General features: G+C 48.4%; 1 protein-coding gene across 17 annotated transcripts in view; it reads left to right on the top strand.

Annotated features, from left to right (window-relative positions):
- The window catches only part of NIPBL (NIPBL cohesin loading factor), a 1,341,000-nt gene that overhangs the window by 1,179,985 nt on the left and 141,483 nt on the right, over window positions 1–19,532 (top strand). For all 17 annotated transcript variants that reach the window (XM_069221119.1, XM_069221174.1, XM_069221201.1 and 14 more), the window contains one exon: window positions 12,316–12,506. In XM_069221119.1, coding sequence (XP_069077220.1) covers window positions 12,316–12,506 — 191 coding nt within the window. The remainder of the gene's footprint in view (window positions 1–12,315; window positions 12,507–19,532) is intronic.

The following is a 19,532-nucleotide window of genomic DNA, read 5'->3' on the forward strand; positions in this document are numbered from 1 at the left end:
ACATCTCACTGCAATCTCTGCGTACGTGCAAAATATACACCAGAGTTCTTTATTTAGAGTCCCTGTTATCAAAGCCTTCATGGAAGGATTAAAAGGCATTATTCCAACTGGAACACCTCCAATACCATTGTGGAATCTAAACATAGTGCTCGCACGACTTATGGGGCCACCATTTGAACCTATGCATTCATGCCAGATTCAATATTTAACATGAAAAGTTGCCTTCCTAGTCGCAATTACTTCATTAAGAAGAGTTAGTGAAATCCAAGCTTTCACAATTCAAGAACCGTTCATACAAGTAGGTAAACATAAAATTGTATTTCGGACAAACCCAAAATTTCTCCCAAAAGTTACAGCACAGTTTCGTATTAATCAAACAGTGGAGCTACCAGTCTTCTTCCCACAGCCAGACTCTGTAGCAGAAAGAGCCCTGCATACATTAGATCTTAAAAGAGCCTTAATGTATTACATTGACAGAACAAAAGCCTTTAGAAAAACCAAACAGTTATTTGTAGCGTTCCAAAAACCACATACTGGTAACCCTATTTCAAAACAAGGGTTAGCTTGATGGATAGTAAAATGTATCTAAACATGTTACCTAAAAGCTAAAAGACAGCTATTAGTCACACCTAATGCACATTCCACACGGAAAAAAGGGGCTACAATGGCTTTCTTAGGTAACATACCAATGGCTGAGATTGTAAAGCAGCCATTGGTCAACACCACATACATTTACCAAGCATTACTGTGTAGACGTGTTAGCAACACAGCAGGCCACAGTAGGACAAGCTGTACTAAGAACACTATTTCGAACAACTTCAACTCCTACAGGCTGACCACCGCTTATGGGAGGTAAAACTGCTTTGTAGTCTATGCATAGCATGTGGATCTGCAGCTACACATGCCATCGAACAGAAAATGTCACTTACCCAGTGTACATCTGTTCGTGGCATGTTCCGCTGCAGATTCACATGCACCCTCCCACCTCCCCGGGAGCAGGTAGCCATTTAAGTTCAACATTCACTTGTACATATGTGTGTGTGTGTGTATATATATATGTGTGTTTGTGTGTGTGTGTGTTTGATGGCATGTGAAGCTGCAGATACACATGCTGTGCACTGTTCCTTCCATCTAGTGTTGGGCTTGAAGTGTTACAAGTTGTTTTTCTTCAAAGAAGTCTTTGCGAGTCACGGACCGAGTGACTCCTCCCTTTCGGCTCCATTGCGCATGGGCGTCGACTCCATCTTAGATTGTTTTCTTTCCGCCATCGGGTTCAGATGTGTTCCTCTTCGCTCCGTATTTCGAATCGGGAAAGTAAGAAAAGAATCTAAAATTTGTCGGTATCGTTCTCGTTCGGTACCGGTTTAGTTTTAGCGTGTCGGCACCAACATCAAGACCGCTTCGGCGGCCCTTCGGGGCTTCCGCTCTTCATCATGGCCTGGTCCGCCCAACCACACCCGTCGCCCAAGACTAATGGACCGGACCCCCTTCTGTTTCTGTCCTAAGTGTCACGCCAAGTATCCTTATACAGACCAGCGCCGGGTCTGTAACCTGTGTTTGTCGCCCGAACACAGAGAGGATACTTGTGAAGTTTGCAGAAGACCAAGAAGACCTTAAGGGATCCAAGGAGACCTTAAGGGATCGATGCGCAAGACGACTACAAATGGCGTCGAAGCCGAAACAACATCTCGACATCGAGGAGGAAGAGAGAATCTCCATCCAAGAAACTGACTCGGATTAATCCGACGGTGATCGACCCTCGAAGGCGCGGCAAACAGTGAGTTCAGTTGCTGAAAGAGCTCTCCACACTCTTGATCTCAAAAGAGCTCTCGTGTATTATATAGACAGAACGAAAGACTTTAGAAAATCTAAACAACTTATTGTGGCTTTCCAACAGCCTCATAAGGGTAATCCTATTTCCAAACAAGGATTGGCAAGATAGATAGTAAAGTGTATTCAAACTTTCTATCTTAAAGCTAAAAGGCAGCTATCAGTAACTACTAAAGCACATTGTACTAGAAAGAAAGGAGCTTCAGTGTCATTCTTAGGAAATATACCAATGGCAGACACATGCAAAGCAGCCACACCACACACATTTGCTAAACACTACTGTGTGGATGTGTTAACTTGACAACAAGCAAATGTTGGTCATGCACTACTTAAAACACTATTTCAAATGACTTTAACTTCTTCAGGCTAGCCACCGCTGATTGGGGAGAGGGACTGCTTTTCAGTCTAAGCACAGCATGTTTATCTGCAGCTACACATGCCATCAAACAGAAAATGTCCTTCCCAACACTAGATGGCGATATGTGCACAGCATGTGAGTCTGCAGCACTACATGCCACAAACAGATGTACACTAGGTAAGTGACATTTTCCATATATACACTAGCATTTAGAGATAGGCATAGAAAACTGTTAGAAAACAGTGTAAAACAATGTAAATCACAATGGTGAATAGTGACCCTCGGGGGAGCCCAAACCATATGCTGAAAAAATTGAATGCAAATATGGGACTCCCATCTAGGTAAGTGGAATGTGTAGAGGGGGAGCTAACGGTCCCAGGAAACCACAGGGGTAAATACCACAACACTCCCCAGTGACCAGGAAGGAAGTAGTAAACCAGTGGATTTTCCCTAAAGAAGAAAAGAGAAGAAATGCAAAACCCATTGGGAGCAGGAGCCCCTACCCACAACACTGAAAATGCAGGAGCTGCTTACCGGTGAACTAAGCATGGTCAGCACTGCACCCCTGAGGATGAAGTCTGGTTCTTGGAGGATGCGGGTGATGTCCCACGCCAGGTAGAAGATTGCAGACTTAGTTGCATGTCCAGATTGCTCCAACAAGCCTTGGCAAAGGCAACCTTCGCGGTTGGAGGAAAGTGGAGCTGCCTGGGACCAGCAAGGTGCAGGAGCACTTTATTCCGGAGGGGGAGTCACAAGGGGCCCTCAGCGATCGAGAGCCCACAGAAGGTGCAGGAAGGGGCCCACACAGCACTACAAAAGGAGACCCCGCGCCACAGGAGAACTACGCAGAGGGCTGTGCTTCGCAGGAAGGAGTGCTGGAAGCTGGAGCTGCACGCTGCCTGAAGATCCCTTGGAGGAGATGCAAACAAGCCTTGGCAGCTGCAAGAGACACGGTGAACGAGGGTACGGTCCAGCGTGGGAAGGCAAAAGCTTACCTCCACCCAAGTTGGACAGCTGGTAGAGAGGACCAAGGGGACCACTCCAGACCACCACAGTGATGCAGGATCCATGCAGCTCAGCAGGAGAGGGGTTCCACGCAGCCGGTCGTCGTTGCTGTAGGTGCCTGCGGGTGCAAGGGAGTGACTCCTTCGCTCCAAGGGAAGATTGTGTCTTCCTTCCTGTACAGGCTGAAGAGTTACTGTCTTCTGAGGATGCATAGCTGGGGAAGGCAAACTGTTGCAGAGCTGGCAAGGGTCCTGGAAACAATGTTGCAGAACAGTCTTCCTCGTGGATCTGCAGCTTTGTCAGTCCCTCGGGGATCCAGTTGTGGTGTCCGTAGCCAGAAGTTGAAGTGGAGGTTGCAGAGGAGTCCTGATGGAATATTGCAGGCCGAATCTGATGACCCACTCCAGAGGAAGACCCTAAATAGCCCTGAAAGGGGGACTGGTCACCTAACCAGGTAAGCACCTATCAGGAGGGGGCTCTGACGTCACCTGCATAGCCTAGCCACTCAGATGCTCCCAGACCTCCCTGCCAACCTTGGAAACAAGTGGCAGAACTCAGGGACCCTCTAGAGGAGCTCTGGGCACCTCCCCTGGTGTTGTGATGGACAGGGGAGTGGTCACGCCCCTTTTCATTGTCCAGCATCACACCAGAGCAGGGACTGCGGGGTCCCTGAACCAGTGTGGACTTGTGTATGCACAGAGGGCACCAAATGTACCCTTCGAAGCAAAGCCAGTGGCTTGGAGAGGCTGCCCCTCCAAAGCCAGTGAGAAAAAGGATCTGGAGTTTGTGGGGTACCTCTGCTAGTTTTGTAGACACAAGTAGGCACACAAAACACACCCTCAGCGGCACGCGGATGGCCAGGTGCATTGTGCAAAGCAGGCGTCGGCTTTCAGGTAGGAAACAATGGAGGGACCCGAGGGTCACTCTAGCGGTGCAGGCACAGGGAGGGCTTCTCGGGACTGCCACTACCTGGGCAAGACAGAGGGTCGCCTAGGGGCCACTCCTGCGCTGGATTTCAGTTCCTTCAGGTCCTGGGGGCTGCGGGTGCAGTGTCTGGTCCCTTGTTACAGGCAGTCGCGGTCAGGGGGAGCCTCTGGATTCTCTCTGCAGGCGTCGCTGTGGTGGCTCAGGGGGGTCGTCTCTGGTTACTCACGGGCTCGCAGTTGCTGGGGAGTCCTCCCTGAGATGTTGGTTCTCTGAATCTCGAGCCATAGGTGTCGGGTGCAGAGTGAGAGCCTCGTGCTTCCGTCGGGAAACGTGCAGTCTTTGGAAGTTGCTTCTTTGTTGCAAAGAAGTAGCTGCTTTTGAATAGGGCTGCTGTTCACTGGGGTTTCTTGGTCCTTTAGTCCAGGGCTGTCCTCTGAGGCTTCAGAGGTCGCTGGCCCCTGGTCCCTGTCGGATGCATCGCTGGTTGCAGGTTTTCGAAGTTGGAGACAGGCCTGTAGGGCTGGGGCCAAAGCAGTGGTCGTCTTCCTCCTTCTCTGCAGGCTTGTAGGTCAGCAGTCCTTCTTGTTTCTTCAGGTTGCAGGAATCTAGTTTCCTAGGTTCTGGGGTGCCCTTAAATACTGAATTTAGGGGTGTGTTTAGGTCTGGGAGGGCAGTAGCCAATGGCTACTGTCCTGGAGGGTGGCTACACCCTCTTTGTGCCTACTCCCTGAGGGGAGGGGGACACATCCCTATTCCTATTGGGGAAATCCTCCAAAATCAAGATGGAGGATTTCTAAAGGCAGGGGTCACCTCAGCTCAAGACACCTTAGGGGCTGTCCTGACTGGTGGGTGACTCCGCCTTGTTTTTCTCATTATCTCCCCTGGACTTGCCCGCCAAAAGTGGGGGCTGTGTCCAGGGAGCGGGCATCTCCACTAGCTGGAGTGCCCTGGTGCATTGTAACACGAAGCCTAAGCCTTTGAGGCTCACTGCTAGGTGTTACAGTTCCTGCAGGGGGCGGTGTGAAGCACCTCCACCCAGAGCAGGCTTTTGTTTCTGTCCTCATAGAGCACAAAGGCCCTCACCACATGGGGTCAGAAACTCGTCTCTCAGCAGCAAGCTGGCACAGACCAGTCAGTCCTGCACTGAACAATTGGGTAAAATTCAGGGGGCATCTCTAAGATGCCCTCTGTGTGCATTTTTTAATAAATCCAACACTGGCATCAGTGTAGGTATATTATTCTGAGAAGTTTGATACCAAACTTCCCAGTATTCAGTGTAGCCATTATGGAGCTGTGGAGTTCGTTTTTGACAAACTCCCAGACCATATACTTAATATGGCCACAACTGTACTTAGTGTCTAAGAATAGACTTAGACACTGTAGGGGCATATTGCTCATGCAGCTATTCCCTCACCTGTGGTATAGTGCACCCTGCCTTAGGGCTGTAAGGCCTGCTAGAGGGGTGACTTACCTATGCCACAGGCAGTATTTTGTGTGCATGACATCCTGAGGGGGATGCCATGTCGACTTTGCCTTTTTCTCCCCACCAACACACACAATCTGCAATGGCAGTGTGCATGTGTTAGGTGAGGGGTCCCTTGGGGTGGCACAACCTATGCTGCAGCCCTTAGGGACCTTCCCTGGTCACAGGGCCCTTGGTACCACTGGTACCTTTTACAAGGGACTTATCTGTGTGCCAGGTGTGTGCCAATTGTGGAAACAATGGTACATTTTAGGTGCAAGAACACTGATGCTGGGACCTGGTTAGCAGGGTCCCAGCACACTTCTCAGTCAAGTCAGCATCAGTATCAGGCAAAAAGTGGGGGATAACTGCAACAGGGAGCCATTTCCTTACAGTGGTGCAAAGCATTTGTTGTACACACACAATAGAAGAAGCACACACTCACTGACATAACACCAAATCAAATGTTTTCATTTAGAAAAATATATTTTGTCAATTTATTTCTAGAACCACAAGGTTCAAATTGAGGTGAATACTTCAATAGATTTGTATTTCACACATATATCAGTAATAATAGTTTGTTTGAAATCGATAAATTATACAGTTTTGAAATATTGGCAATTATCTGTTTTAAAAGTTGACACTACAATTTTCAGAAACAGTTCCTGAGGATAAAGAAAAGTTAGTACTATTTACAGGTAAGTATTTGAGTTACAGTTTGTCTCCGGGGATTAGGAAGTCCACAGGTTGGGTTTCAAGTTAACCCCAAGCACCCACCACCAGCAACACGGGGCCGGCCGGGTGCAGAGGTCAAAGTTGAGGCAAATTTAACATGGGCTCCCATTGAGGCTAGGGTCACTCGGTTTCAGATCTGCTGGCAGGTAAGTATCTGCATCTTCAGAGGGCAGACCTAGGGTGTTTAGAGGAGCACGGGGGAGGGCCACAAGTAGGCACCAAACACACAGCCTCAGCGGGACAGGGGCAGCCAGGTGCAGGGTGCAAACAGAGCATCGGGCTCCCAATGCTTTCATGTGAGGGTACCCCGGGGGTCACTTGGGTGCTGCAGGCTGGATTCAGGGGGTCGATTCAGGAAAACCACAAGCTGGACAAGTAGAAGGGCCGCCTGCTGAACGTTGCTGCACCGGTGGTTGTGTTCTCCAAGACCTGGGGGCTGCAGGTGCAGTGTATCTTTAGGCATCGGATATCTTCATCCAGAGCTTTTGCGGTCGGGGGTCCTCTGGATTCAACCTGCAGGCATCGTCGTGAGGGATAGGAGATGTCCACCCAGGGTGGGCACTTGCTCGGAATCGCCTGGGGGTCCTCTCTAGCCGGCTGGGCTACCTGGACACGGGCCGGGGGCATTGGGTGCAGAGTGGTCAGCTCTCGTGGATCTGGGGAGGTTCTGGAGTCCTTTGGTATAGTCTTTTTGGACAGGGCCGCTGTCCTCTGGAGTTCTTGGCCTTTTGGGATGCAGGGCAGTCCTCTGGAGCTTGGCAGAGGTCGCTGGTCCCACAGGATGCGTCGCTGTTCTTGTGCAGGTTTGAAGCAGGCCAATAGGGCTGGGGCCAAGTCAGTTTTTCTCTTACTTCTTCTCTGCTGGGGCTTCAGCTTAGCAGTCCTTTCTTGTCAGGTCGCCAGGAATCTTGACGACTTGGGTTCAGGAGAACCCTTAAATCCTGGATTTAGGGGAAGTTAAGGGGGTCAGAGGGCAGTAGCCAATGGCTACTATCCCTGAGGGTGGCTACACCCTTCTTGTGTCCACTCCCTTTGGGGAGGGGGACACAAACCTAACCCTATTGGTCCCTGTCCTCCAAACCAAGATGGAGGATTCTGCAGGGAGGGGGTCACCTCAACTCTGGTCACCTTAGGGGTGGTCCTACCTGGGGTGGCCACTCCTCACTGTTTTCCCTAATTTTCCCACTGGACTTGCTGCCAAAAGTGGGGCTTTGTCCAGGGGGTGGCGGGCAACTCCACTAGCCTGAGTGCCCTGGGGCACTGTAACCCGAGGCTTGAGCCTTTGAGGCTTACCGCCAGGTGTTAAAGTTCCTTCAGGGGGGAGGTGTGAAGCACCACCCAGAACATTCTTTCTTTATGGCCACAGAGAGCACAAAGGCTCTTACCCCATGTGATCAGAACCTTGTCTGAAAGTGGCGGCTGGCACAGACTGGTCAGTCCTGCAGTAGCAGTTTGGCTAACATACAGGGGGCACCCCTAAGATGCCCCCAGGGTGCATTTTTCAATACATCCCACTCTGGCATCAGTGTGGGTTTAATATGCTGAGAATTGTGATACCAAACTTCCCAGTACTCAGTGAAGCCATTAGGGAGCTGTGGAGTTCGTAATGACAAACTCCCAGACCATATACTCAATATGTCTACACTTATCTTACAGTGTCTAAAAATGAACTTGGACACTGTAGGGGCATAATGCTCATGCAGCTATGCCCTCAACTGTGGTATAGTGCACCCTGCCTTAGGGCTGTAAGGCCTGCTAGAGGGGTGATTTACCTATGACATCGGCAGTTAATTATGGGCATGGCACCCCGAGATGGGTGCCATGTCGACTTTGCCTTTTTCTCCCCACCAGCACACACCAGCTTCAAAGGCAGTGTGCATGTGCTGGGTGAGGGGTCCCCTAGGGTGGCATAACACATGCTGCAGCCCATGGGGACCTTCCCTGGCCACAGGACCCTTGGTACCATGGGCACCTTTTACAAGGGACTTAACTGTGTGTCATGGGTGTGTCAATTGTGAAAACAAAGGTACAGATTATGAGAAAGAACACTAGTGCTGGGGCCTGGTTAGCAGGATCCCAGCACACTTTCAATCAAAGTTGGTGTAGGAAGCTGGCTCTGTAAATACTATATCAAAATAAGATATAGTGTGCACAGAGTCCAGGGGTTCCCCAAGGGGCTTGGCAGAGGCAATAATTGATAATACTAATGCTCTAATTGTGATAGTGTGGTTGAGCAGTTGGGCTTATCAGAGGGTAGTGTTAAGCATTTGTTGTACACACACAAGCAATAAATGAGCAGGCCAATAGGTTTTTATATAGAAAAATATTCTTTTGTTAATTTATTTTTAGAACCACGAGATTCATTTAGCAGGTAAGTACATTAAATGAAAGGTACTTTGCATAGTACTAGTTGAGACTTTGAATAGATTCAATATTGTACACAGTTGCCATTAAAATGGCAAAAAGCTATTTTAAAAGTGGACACTGCAATTTTCAGTTACTGGGGGAGCTAAGTACCACATTTACGGGTTCAATCTCCAGGGTATAGGTAGTCCACCCTTGGTTCAAGGCAACACCAAACACCCAGCAACACAGGGCCGGTCAGGTGCAGAGGTCAAACAGGAGCCAAAATAACGTGGGCACCTATGGAGATAGGGGGTACTCCGGTTCCAGTCTGCTGGCAGGTATGTACCCGCATTCTCGGAGGGCAGACCGGGGGGTGTGGGGGGGTTGAAGGAGTAACGGAGGAGTACGACCTGCTGGTCGTTGCTGCACCGGTGGTCGGTGTCTCACGGGCCTTTGGGCTGCGGGTGCAGTGCTTCTTCCAGGCATCGGATATCTGTGTCGCGGTCAGGGGGTCCTCGGGATTCCCTCTGCAGGCATTATCGTGGGGGTGCAGGGAGGTCAGCTCAGGGTGGACACGTCATTGGAGTTGCCTGAGGGTCCTCTCTGGATAGTTGGTTTCTCTGGACACGGGCTGGGGGCGTCAGGTGCAGAGTGTTGGGGACTCACGCTTCTGAAGTGAGGTGGGAGTCCCTTTGAAGATGGATATCTTCTTGTTGGGCAGAGCAGCTGCCCACTGGAGTTCTTGGTACTCTGTGAGGCAGGCAGTCCCCTGGAGGCTTTTCAGGGGTTGCTTGTCCTGCAGAACTCGTTGCTTCTCGGTTGCAGTGTCTTTAAATCAGGAGACAGGTCGGTAGGGCTGGGGCCAAGTCAGCTGTCATTTCCTTTTCTTCTCTGTGGGGTTTTCAACTCAGCAGTCCTTCTTGCGAGGTCGTCAGGAATCTGAAGAGCTGGGTTCAGGGTCGCCCCTAAATACTAAATTTAGGGGTGTTAGGGTTAGAGGGCTGTAGCCAATTGCTACTGTCTCTGAGGGTGGCTACACACCCTCTTTGTGCCCACTCCCTCTGGGGAGGGGAGCACATCCCTATCCCTATTGATCCTAATCCTCCAAATCAAGATGGAGGATTTGTTGAGGAGGGGGTCACTTCAGCCCTGGTCACCTTAGGGGTGAACCTGGCTGAGGGGGTGACTCCTCCTTGTTTTTCTCATTATCCCTCCGGACTTGCTGCCAAAAAGTGAGGCTCGCCCAGGGGGGTGGGATCGGGGGCGGCATCTCTACTAACTGGAATGCCCTGGGGAATTGTAACACAAGCCTGAGCCTTTGACGCTCACTGCCAGGTGTTAGTTCCTGTAGGGGGAGGTGTGTAGCACCTCCACCCAAGACGGGCTTTGTTTCTGACCAGAGTGCACAAAGGCACTCACCCCATGTGGTCAGAAACTTGTCTGGAAGTGGCAGGCTGGCACAGACCGGTCAGCCTTGCACTAGCAGTTGAGCTAACATACAGGGGGCATCTCTAAGATGCCCCCCTTGTGCATTTCTCAGTATCTCCCACACTGGCATCAATGTGGGTTTATTGTGCTGAGAAGTTTGATACCAAACTTCCCAGTATTCCGTGTAGCCATTATGGACACAAATTGACTATTTAGGGGTGACCCTTAACCCAGGAAATCAGATTCCTGATGACTTAGAACAAGGACTGCTGACCTGAAAGCCCAGCAGACACGACAGAGACAACAACTGACTTGGCCCTAGCCCTACCGGCCTGTCTCCAGACTCAAAGAAACTGCACAGTGATGCATCCAGCGGGACCAGCGACCTCTGAGGACTGACCTGCACCCAAAGGACCATGAAACTCCAGTGGACAGCGGCTCTGAACCAAACAACAAAGAAACCATCTTTAAAGGGACTCCGGTCTCACTCCGCAAGCGTGAGTTCCCAATGCCCCCAGCCCGTGTCCAGAAGAACCAACACTGCAGAGAGAGCACCCCCAGGCGACTCCCACGACACGGACACCCTGAGATGACCTACCTTCCTTCCCCTCCCAGGTGCTCTACAAAACCCCCCTGGTCTGCTCCCCGAGGACTCAGGTACTTACCTGCTAGCAGACTGGAACCTGAGCACTCCTGTTCTCCTTAAGCACCCATGCTATTTGGCCCCTACTGTAACCTCTGCACCTGACCGGCCCTGTGGTGCTGGTGCTGGGTGTTTGGGGTTCACTTGAAGCCACAACGGGGGGCTGCCTATGCCCCGGAGACTGAACTTGTAAGTGCTTTACTTACCTGAGAATCTTAAATATTACTTACCTCCTCCAGGAACTGTTGATTTTTGCAGTGTCTACTTTTAAAATAGCTTATTGCCATTTTTGCCAAAACTGTGTACATTACTGTTTTAATTAAAAGTTCTATACTTACCTGTGTGAAGTACCTTATAATGTATGTACTTACCTAAATTCTGAATCGTGTGGTTCTAAAATAAATTTGAAAAATAATATTTTTCTATATAAAAACATATTGGCCTGGAGTTAAGCACTTGAGTGTTTGTTCTCATTTATTGTCTGTGTGTGTACAACAAGTGCTTAACACTACCCTCTGATACGCCTAACTGCTCAACCACACTACTACAATTAGAGCATTAGTATTATCTAATTTTGCCACTATCAACCTCTAAGGGGAACCCTTGGACTCTGTGCACACTATCTCTCACTTTGAGATAGTATATATAGAGCCAACATCCTAAACTTTCTAAATTAAATGTTTTACGTTTTACCAGTTTGATTCAAACAAGATGGCTTCAGGTGTAGCACACGTTTGTCATAAGTAAGGCTGTTGGCACTCTAGTTGTTCTTTAGAACACTCAGGCTGCAGTAGAACACAAGGGAATCAACTGACATGCTACTCCTGTAGGAAGCACAGGATTTACTGAGAATGTCTGACTTTATTCTCATATGGCTGAGAAAGATAGTGTGAATTTACAGAAATATGCTCTTATTTTAGCTTCTGGAGTACCTTCCATACCCTCTGGGAAAATCATGAGAAAACAGTTTTCTCTCAAACATGGTTCATGAAATCCCAGCAGAAGGCTTTTTGACGGGGGTAAATCACCTTAATTCCTAAAATTAATTGGTATCATCAGCAAATGTTTTCTATTGTACCTAAAATCTATTGTTATCCTTTGTGTGTTCTCCTTTTTGTGACCTGCAAACCTGCCATTCACTACAGTGTAGTTTAGTGGGGTGCCATCATGAATATTGGTCCCAAGATGGCTGGCAGCTCTTCCTGGTTGAAGTGCTGACAGTCAATCATTTCTCACCATGAGATAAGTGCTTAGGGTCCACCCAGATGTACACATTTCTGTTTTCCTTTGACACCTCCAAAACTGCTGAACATATTTACACCAAATAACAAAAAGCATCTCAAAAGCTACCTGTCTGCCAAATTAGGTGTAATTCCGTCCAGCGGTTCGGGCTGTGGTCATGTCTAAAAATACCTGTGAATATTGCATGTTGAAAGTGTTTTGGAATACAATTTCCTGTTCTATGGCATGCTTAATATTGTGCACTTTTAAATATCAGATCCTAAGACTCCATGTTAACTGTCAAAGCTACTGACTGTTATTAATTCCTGGATTTTATTAATATCTGGATTTCTTTTATAGGGAAGAAATTATCAAAACAAGAAGACCTTAAAGAAATGGGAGATATCTCCTCTGGCATGAGCAGTTCTATCATGCAGCTCTACCTTAAACAGGTCCTCGATGCATTTTTCCATACTCAGTCTGCTGTCCGCCACTTTGCTCTTAATGTAATCGCTTTGACGTTAAACCAGGGCTTAATCCATCCAGTTCAGGTATGTGAGCTTTTTTTCCGTGTTTTATTTCAATTTTAGTCCTAATGTTGGTTTCTTCTACAATGTAAAATGCATATAGGCAGTGCCCAGGAAATTAAAAAGGATCAGTGCCACTCAGAGTGCACATGAACCTGCACAGCCATCGTTGATACATGAAGGAGCTGTTGGCAATTTCCTGAAAAATCATTTTTTAAAGTTGATTTAAATGATTACATTCAAGAGTTCAGCCAGGTTGGTTTAGTTGATTTGATGTGTCAGATATATTCTCTCCAGTTTCAACTAAGATGTGCAAAAGCACTCGACATGCAAGGATCTTGCTTGGAGCAGCCTTATTTATCGATGGCCACAGTGCATTTATTCTCTGCAGCCTATGACTGGAGCGTGGCGTCTTAGCCTGTCCTCATAGTGAAGTATTAAGGTCTGTTAACCCAAACTTCCAAATCTTTTTGATGCATAGACCGAGTCTCTCAAAAGTGCACTGAAGGAGAAATGTGGATAAGGTGTAGGTCACGGGGCTTTCTTCATGCAAAGATGGACTTATAAAAGCAATCCATAAGCAAGCAGAGGCATGAGGAGGAACCAAGTGTTATAATGAGAGAATGGTGAAAGCTCGAAGATGTATGGAAGGTCGAGAGAATAAGACTAACTGGTGGAAGGGGGCTACCCAGAGCTAGGGCACCCCTAGTTTCCTGGTAGTTTGACCATTCACATGTGCAGCTACTCCTTTAGGGATCTGGTTCTCTATATAATGCACAAAAATGAAGTACACTGTGCAGAGAGTGTAGTGGATCCCCAATTGGTATTGCAGAGGCAAAAGTAGTTTAATGAATACTCTTATTTGTGGTAGTGTGAGCTAGCAGTTAGGCTTATCAGAGGGTAGTGCTACGCATCTGTTGTACTCAGAGGCAATAAATGAGACACACACTCAAACAATGAATCTGGGACCAATTAAGAAAAATAACAATTCTTTCTCCATATGTTTCTAATCCAAGGACTTCGTAATCATAAGTAGACTTTTAAGCATACTTTGCAGTTTTAGATACTGTGCAATTGATTTCTCTCAATGCTATCCTATGGAGGAAAACAGTGTGCAGAAAACACAGGATTAACAACAACATATAAAGCCAATCTCAGGGATTTAACCCCTTAGCTGCTGGGCCTTTCCCCCCCCAGTGCTGAGCCCTTTTTTGGCTATTTGGGGTAGTTCGCGCTCTGGGCTTCATAACTTTTTGTCCACATAAGCTAACCACGCCAAATTTGCGTCCTTTTTTTTCCAACATCGTAGGGATTCTAATGGTACCCAGAGTTGGTGGTTTCCCCTGGAGGAGACCAATAAAATAGCCAAAATACAGTGAAAATTTAGTTTTTTCCAAAAAAATGGGAAAAAAGGGCTGCCGAAGAAGGCTTGTGGTTTTTTCCCTGAAAATGCCATCAACAAAGGGTTTCTGGTGCTGAAATCACTATCTTCCCACCTTTCAGGAACGGGCAGACTTGAATCAGAAAACCAAATTTTTCAACACAAATTTGGCATTTTACTGGGACATACCCCATTTCTACTATATTTGGTGCTTTCAGCCTCCTTCCAGTTAGTGACAGGAATGGGTGTGAAACCAATGCTGGATCCCGGAATGCTAAACATTTCTGAAAACTAGACAAAATTCTGAATTCAGCAAGGGGTCATTTGTGTAGATCCTACAAGGTTTTCCTACAGAAAATAACAGCTGAAATAAAAAAATATTGAAATTGAACTGAAAACAACAGCCATTTTTCTTTGTTTTACTCTGTAACTTTTTCCTGCGATGTCAGATTTCTGAAAGCAATATACCGTTTTGTCTGCTGGACTCTTCTGGTTGCGGGGATATAAAAGGCTTGTAGGTTCATCAAGAACCCTAGGTACCCAGAGCCAATAAATGAGCTGCACCCTGCAGTTGGTTTTCATTCTATACTGGGTATACAGCAATTCATTTGCTGAAATATGAAGAGTGAAAAAGAGGTATCAAGAAAACCTTTGCATTTCCAAAATGGGATCAAGATAAGGTTTTGAGGAGCAGTGGTTATTTGCACATCGCTGAATTCCGAGGTGCCCATACTAGCATGTGAATTGCAGGGCATTTCTCAAATAGAAGTCTTTTTTACACACTCTCTTATATTTGGAAGGAAAAAATGTAGAGAAAGATAAGGGGCAATAACACTTGTTTTGCTATTCTGTGTTCCCCCAAGTCTCCCGATAAAAATGATACCTCACTTGTGTGGGTAGGCCTAGTGCCCGCGACAGGAAATGCCCCAAAACACAACATGGACACATCCTATTTTTTTTATAGAAAACACAGCTGTTTTTTCCAAAGTGCCTACCTGTAGATTTTGGCCTCTAGCTCAGCCGGCACATAGGGAAACCTACCAAACCTGTGCATTTCTGAAAACTAGAGACCTAGGGGAATCCAAGGAGGGGTGACTTGCGGGGCTCGGACCAGGTTCTGTTACCCAGAATCCTTTGCAAACCTCAAAAAGTGGCTAAAAAAACAAGTTTTTATCACATTTCGGTGACAGAAAGTTCTGGAATCTGAGAGGAGCCACAAATTTCCTTCCACCCGGCGTTCCCCCAAGTCTCCCGATAAAAATGATACCTCACTTGTGTGGGTAGGCCTAGCGCCCGCGACAGGAAACGCCCCAAAGCGCAACGTGGACACATCCAAATTTTTGGAAGAAAACAGAGGTGTTTTTTGAGAAGTGCCTACCTGTAGATTTTGGCCTCTAGCTCAGCCGGCACCTAGGGAAACCTACCAAACCTGTGCATTTCTGAAAACTAGAGACCTAGGGCAATCCAAGGAGGGGTGACTCGCGGGGCTCGGACCAGGTTCTGTTACCCAGAATCCTTTGCAAACCTCAAAAAGTGGCTAAAAAAACAAGTTTTCCTCACATTTCGGTGACAGAAAGTTCTGGAATCTGAGAGGAGCCACAAATTTCCTTCCACCCGGCGTTCCCCCAAGTCTCCTGATAAAAATGATACCTCACTTGTGTGGGTAGGCCTAGCGCCCGCGACAGGAAATGCCCCAAAACAGAACGTGGACACATCACATTTTTTCATAGAAAACAGTGCCTACCTGTGGATTTTGGCCTCTAGCTCAGCCGGCACCTGGGGAAACCTAGTAAACCAGCACATTTTTGAAAACTAGAAACCCAGGGGAATCCAAGATGAGGTGACTTGTGGGGCTCGGACCAGGTTCTGTTACCCAGAATCCTTTGCAAACCTCAAAATGTGGCTAAAATACCACGTTTTCCTCACATTTCGGTGACAGAAAGTTCTGGAATCTGAGAGGAGCCACAAATTTCCTTCCACCCAGTGTTCCCCCAAGTCTCCCGATAAATATGATACCTCACTTGTGTGGTTAGGCCTGGTGCCTGCGACAGGAATAGATCACACAACGGTCAATGTTGGTCCTTACGTGAGGCAGCTGTTGACCCTGGGGTGATCCATTCCTGACACAGGCACTAGGTGTAGGCACTCAAGTGGGGTAGTGTTTTTATCAGGACAGGTGAGGAGTCACTGGGTGGTAGGAATGTTGTGGATCCCAGCATATTCCTGTAGTTTGTGTGACAGAAATGCGAGAAAAATAGAGTTTTTTTTCAACATTTCAGCTTTGCAGGGTATTCTGGGTAAGAAAACTTTGGGGAATCCACACAAGTCACACCTCTGTGGACTCCCCCGAATGTCTAGTTTCCAGAAATGTTTGGGTTTAGTGTGTTTCTCTATATGGCCGCCGAATCCAGGACCAAAAACACAGGTGCCTGCCTTACAAAACCAGTTTGTTTTGCCATAGACAATTTTGATATCTCCACAATATGATTTGGGTGGTGGAATTTGGGGCTGAACTAAATTGGTGAGCTCCCAAGAGAGCACTCTCTCTCTGCTTGCCGCCGCATTCACCTGCTCTCTGGGTTGGCCTAACCCACTATTACCCAGTTGCACGAACAGCTTGCGAAGGGACAGCAGGACTGTCCTCATCACCTCCCTCATAATGTACTGGAAGAGGAGTTTTCGAATGGGACTCCTCTGACTGAAAAATCACTCCCAGAGTCTCCGCCATTGTCCTATCCCTCAGATGCTGTCTCAGTATCTGATGTCTCAGTCTCTGATCCTATGTCAGAGCGGTCCTCTATAACCCGAGTGCAGGCAGCAGTCATCCATCAAGATGCCATCTCTGCTATTGGCTAAACTGTTGCTCTAAAACACTAGCCTACGTAGACAGTCACAAAATCGATGGTGTGTGTGAAATACGTGCAACAGTAGAGGCCACCTTACCTGCGCTTCTTCCCTCAATCAGCACGTACTTTCAAGACACTCAAAAAACACCTTGTCACAAACCATTCATCACAGTCTTTAGCACCTCCTGCGCCCAGTCCAACAATCATTATTGGTGCTCCCACTCCCTCCTCCTCGGATTCCCTCATTACCACCCAGCAAAAGTGCCCTTCATCTCTCCATAGACTTTACTAATGTACTCAGCTATTTACATAAAATACAGATGTGCTCTTTGCAGTAGGCATATAAACCTTCTGCGCTTCTTTATGGCACTAAAACTGCCACTAGACAAGTCGGACCCTTTTCCCCCCAGGGAAACCACACACATATTGACAAAAGTGATGTATATATGACAGCCAACCACCTGAAACTCAACTCAAGCAAAACCGAAATAATCCTCTTTGGCCCTCACCAAAAAAACCTGGGACCCCCCATGGTGGCCCACCACGCTAGGCCCTGCACCCACCCCCGCCAACTACGCACGCAACCTCAGCATCATCCTAGACTCCTCCCTCTCTATGACCCAACAAATCAACGCTCTTACCTCCTCATGCTTCAACAAACTCCGTATACTGAAAAACATTCAAATGGATCCCCACAGAGACCAGAAAAACTGTCACTCACGCACTCATCAGCAGCAGGCTTGATTACAGAAACGCCCTCTACGCCGGCACCACTCTAAAACTCAAGTGCAAACTACACGCATCCAGAACTCAGCAGCACGACTCATCCTCGACCTCCACCGACACATCTCTCCACACCTCAAATCCCTCCACTGGCTCCCCATTGACAAAAGGATCACCTTCAAGATCCTCATCCTCACACACAAATCACTCCACAACACAGGCCCTGCCTACCTCAACGAGAGTCACCTTCCACACCCCCACACGAAACGTCCGTTCAGCTGACCTCTCTCTCGCCTCTGTCCCCCGCATCAAACACACCACCACCGGGGGCAGATCCTTCTCCTACATTGCACCCAAAACCTGGAACGCACTCACAACCCACATTCGCAAGACCCAAAACCTACTTCTTTTCAGGAAGGGCCTCAAAACCTGGCTTTTTGAACAGTGAACCTCCTAGCCCCTTTCCAAATGGCCCCCAGGGAAACCCTACAACATCTAAAAAAAAAAAAATTGCCCCCACAGGGGGTCACCCTGCCCACGGGCGACCCCCTGTCATTTCATTTTTGTTTTTTTTTTTTGAAAAAAAAAATTGCGCCCCCCAAAGGGGGCACCTACCTTTTTTTTGTATAAAAAAAATTATGCGGGGGGGGCGGCCCGTTTTCCGGGGGGGCCGCCCCCCAAAAGTGAAATCCCTGGTGTCTAGTGGGGTTTCCAGCTGTGCTGCGATCGGGGGCCAGAAACTGTTTCAGAAGGCCTCGTAAGAAAGGGGAGAGTCTCACCTTTCTTACGAGGCCTTTTCAAAATGTTTCCTGGCCCCCCCGATCGCAGCTGTGCTGCGATCGGGGGAGCCAGGAAACCTGAAAGTGTTTCCTGGCCCCCGATCGCAGCACAGCTGCGACCGGGGGCCAGGAAACACTTTCAGGAAGGCCTCGTAAGAAAGGGGAGACTCTCCCCTTTCTTACGAGGCCTTCCCGAACGTGTAAAAGGCCGTTTTCCCCATGAAAGCAGGAAGCGGCCGCAAGGCTGCTTCCTGCTTTCATGGGGAAAACACCTTTGCAACGGGGGGAGACACGGTAGCTTCCGTGTCTCCCGGGGGGGGGGGGGGGGGAATAAATAAATCCTCGGGTGCGACGCACCCGAGGATTTATTAATGCCCTTCCTGGTGTCGGCCACTGGTCGTGACCCGCACCAGTGGCCGACGCCCGCACTTAAGAGGTTAAGGTAAGTACTGGGCACTGATCAGGACCACACCAACAGGTCACACAGGCACTTGGGAGGCCGGGTGCAGAGGTGCAATAAGGTGTTGGGTGCCCACTGGTTACCTATGGGAGTTTGGTCCTCCTCCAGAGACTGACAGGGAAGCCAGTCGGGGACAACAAACAGGTAGGTTGTAGACTTTTGGTGCTCGGGGACATAGGTGTACCTTTGGTCCTCTTCTCATGTGCCCAGGGGCGACATATATAGGTGGGTCTTTAGGCATCGGGTTTTCATGTCTGTGGGCACTCGCGGTCAGAGGGTCATGTCTGTTGAGCCTGTGGGTGTCAGGGAGTCCGGCAGGGGAGGACCCAGGATGGACCCGAGCTCTTAGGAGCCGGGGGACGTCATTGGCACTGATGACCCACATCAGCTGGAGTCAGGGGTCCCGGGTGTAGTGGTTGCTGGAGATGTCGGATTTTCTCTCTCCACGAACCTGTGGGAGAGGGGGCCTGTGTGTTGATGCTACAGGAGTCTTGGGAAAGTCCATGATGGGGAGACCACACTGGACTTCATCTCTGGGTAGCTGGCGACTCGTGTTGGCACAGTCGTTTGGCTTCACCTCTGGTCATGGACATTGTGTGCAGTGATCACTTCTGGTTTTGGGTTACTGGAGTCCAGCAGCTGCAGAGTCTTTCCTCTGGAGTTTTTTTTCTTGTAGGGCAAGTCTGCTGCCCATGTGAGACTGGAGTCTTTATTGAGCGCTGCACACGTTGACTTCTTGTGCAAGATCCTTTGAGGACAGCAGGCAGGCTGGAGGTGCTGGTTCCAGGTCAGCTGCTGCGTCTTCTGCTGGTGCAACACTTCGTAGTCCAGGTCTTCTTAGTTTGTCAAAATATGAGTTCT

Source organism: Pleurodeles waltl, chromosome 1_1, assembly GCF_031143425.1.
Source record: "Pleurodeles waltl isolate 20211129_DDA chromosome 1_1, aPleWal1.hap1.20221129, whole genome shotgun sequence".
Classification (NCBI taxonomy): domain Eukaryota; kingdom Metazoa; phylum Chordata; class Amphibia; order Caudata; family Salamandridae; genus Pleurodeles; species Pleurodeles waltl.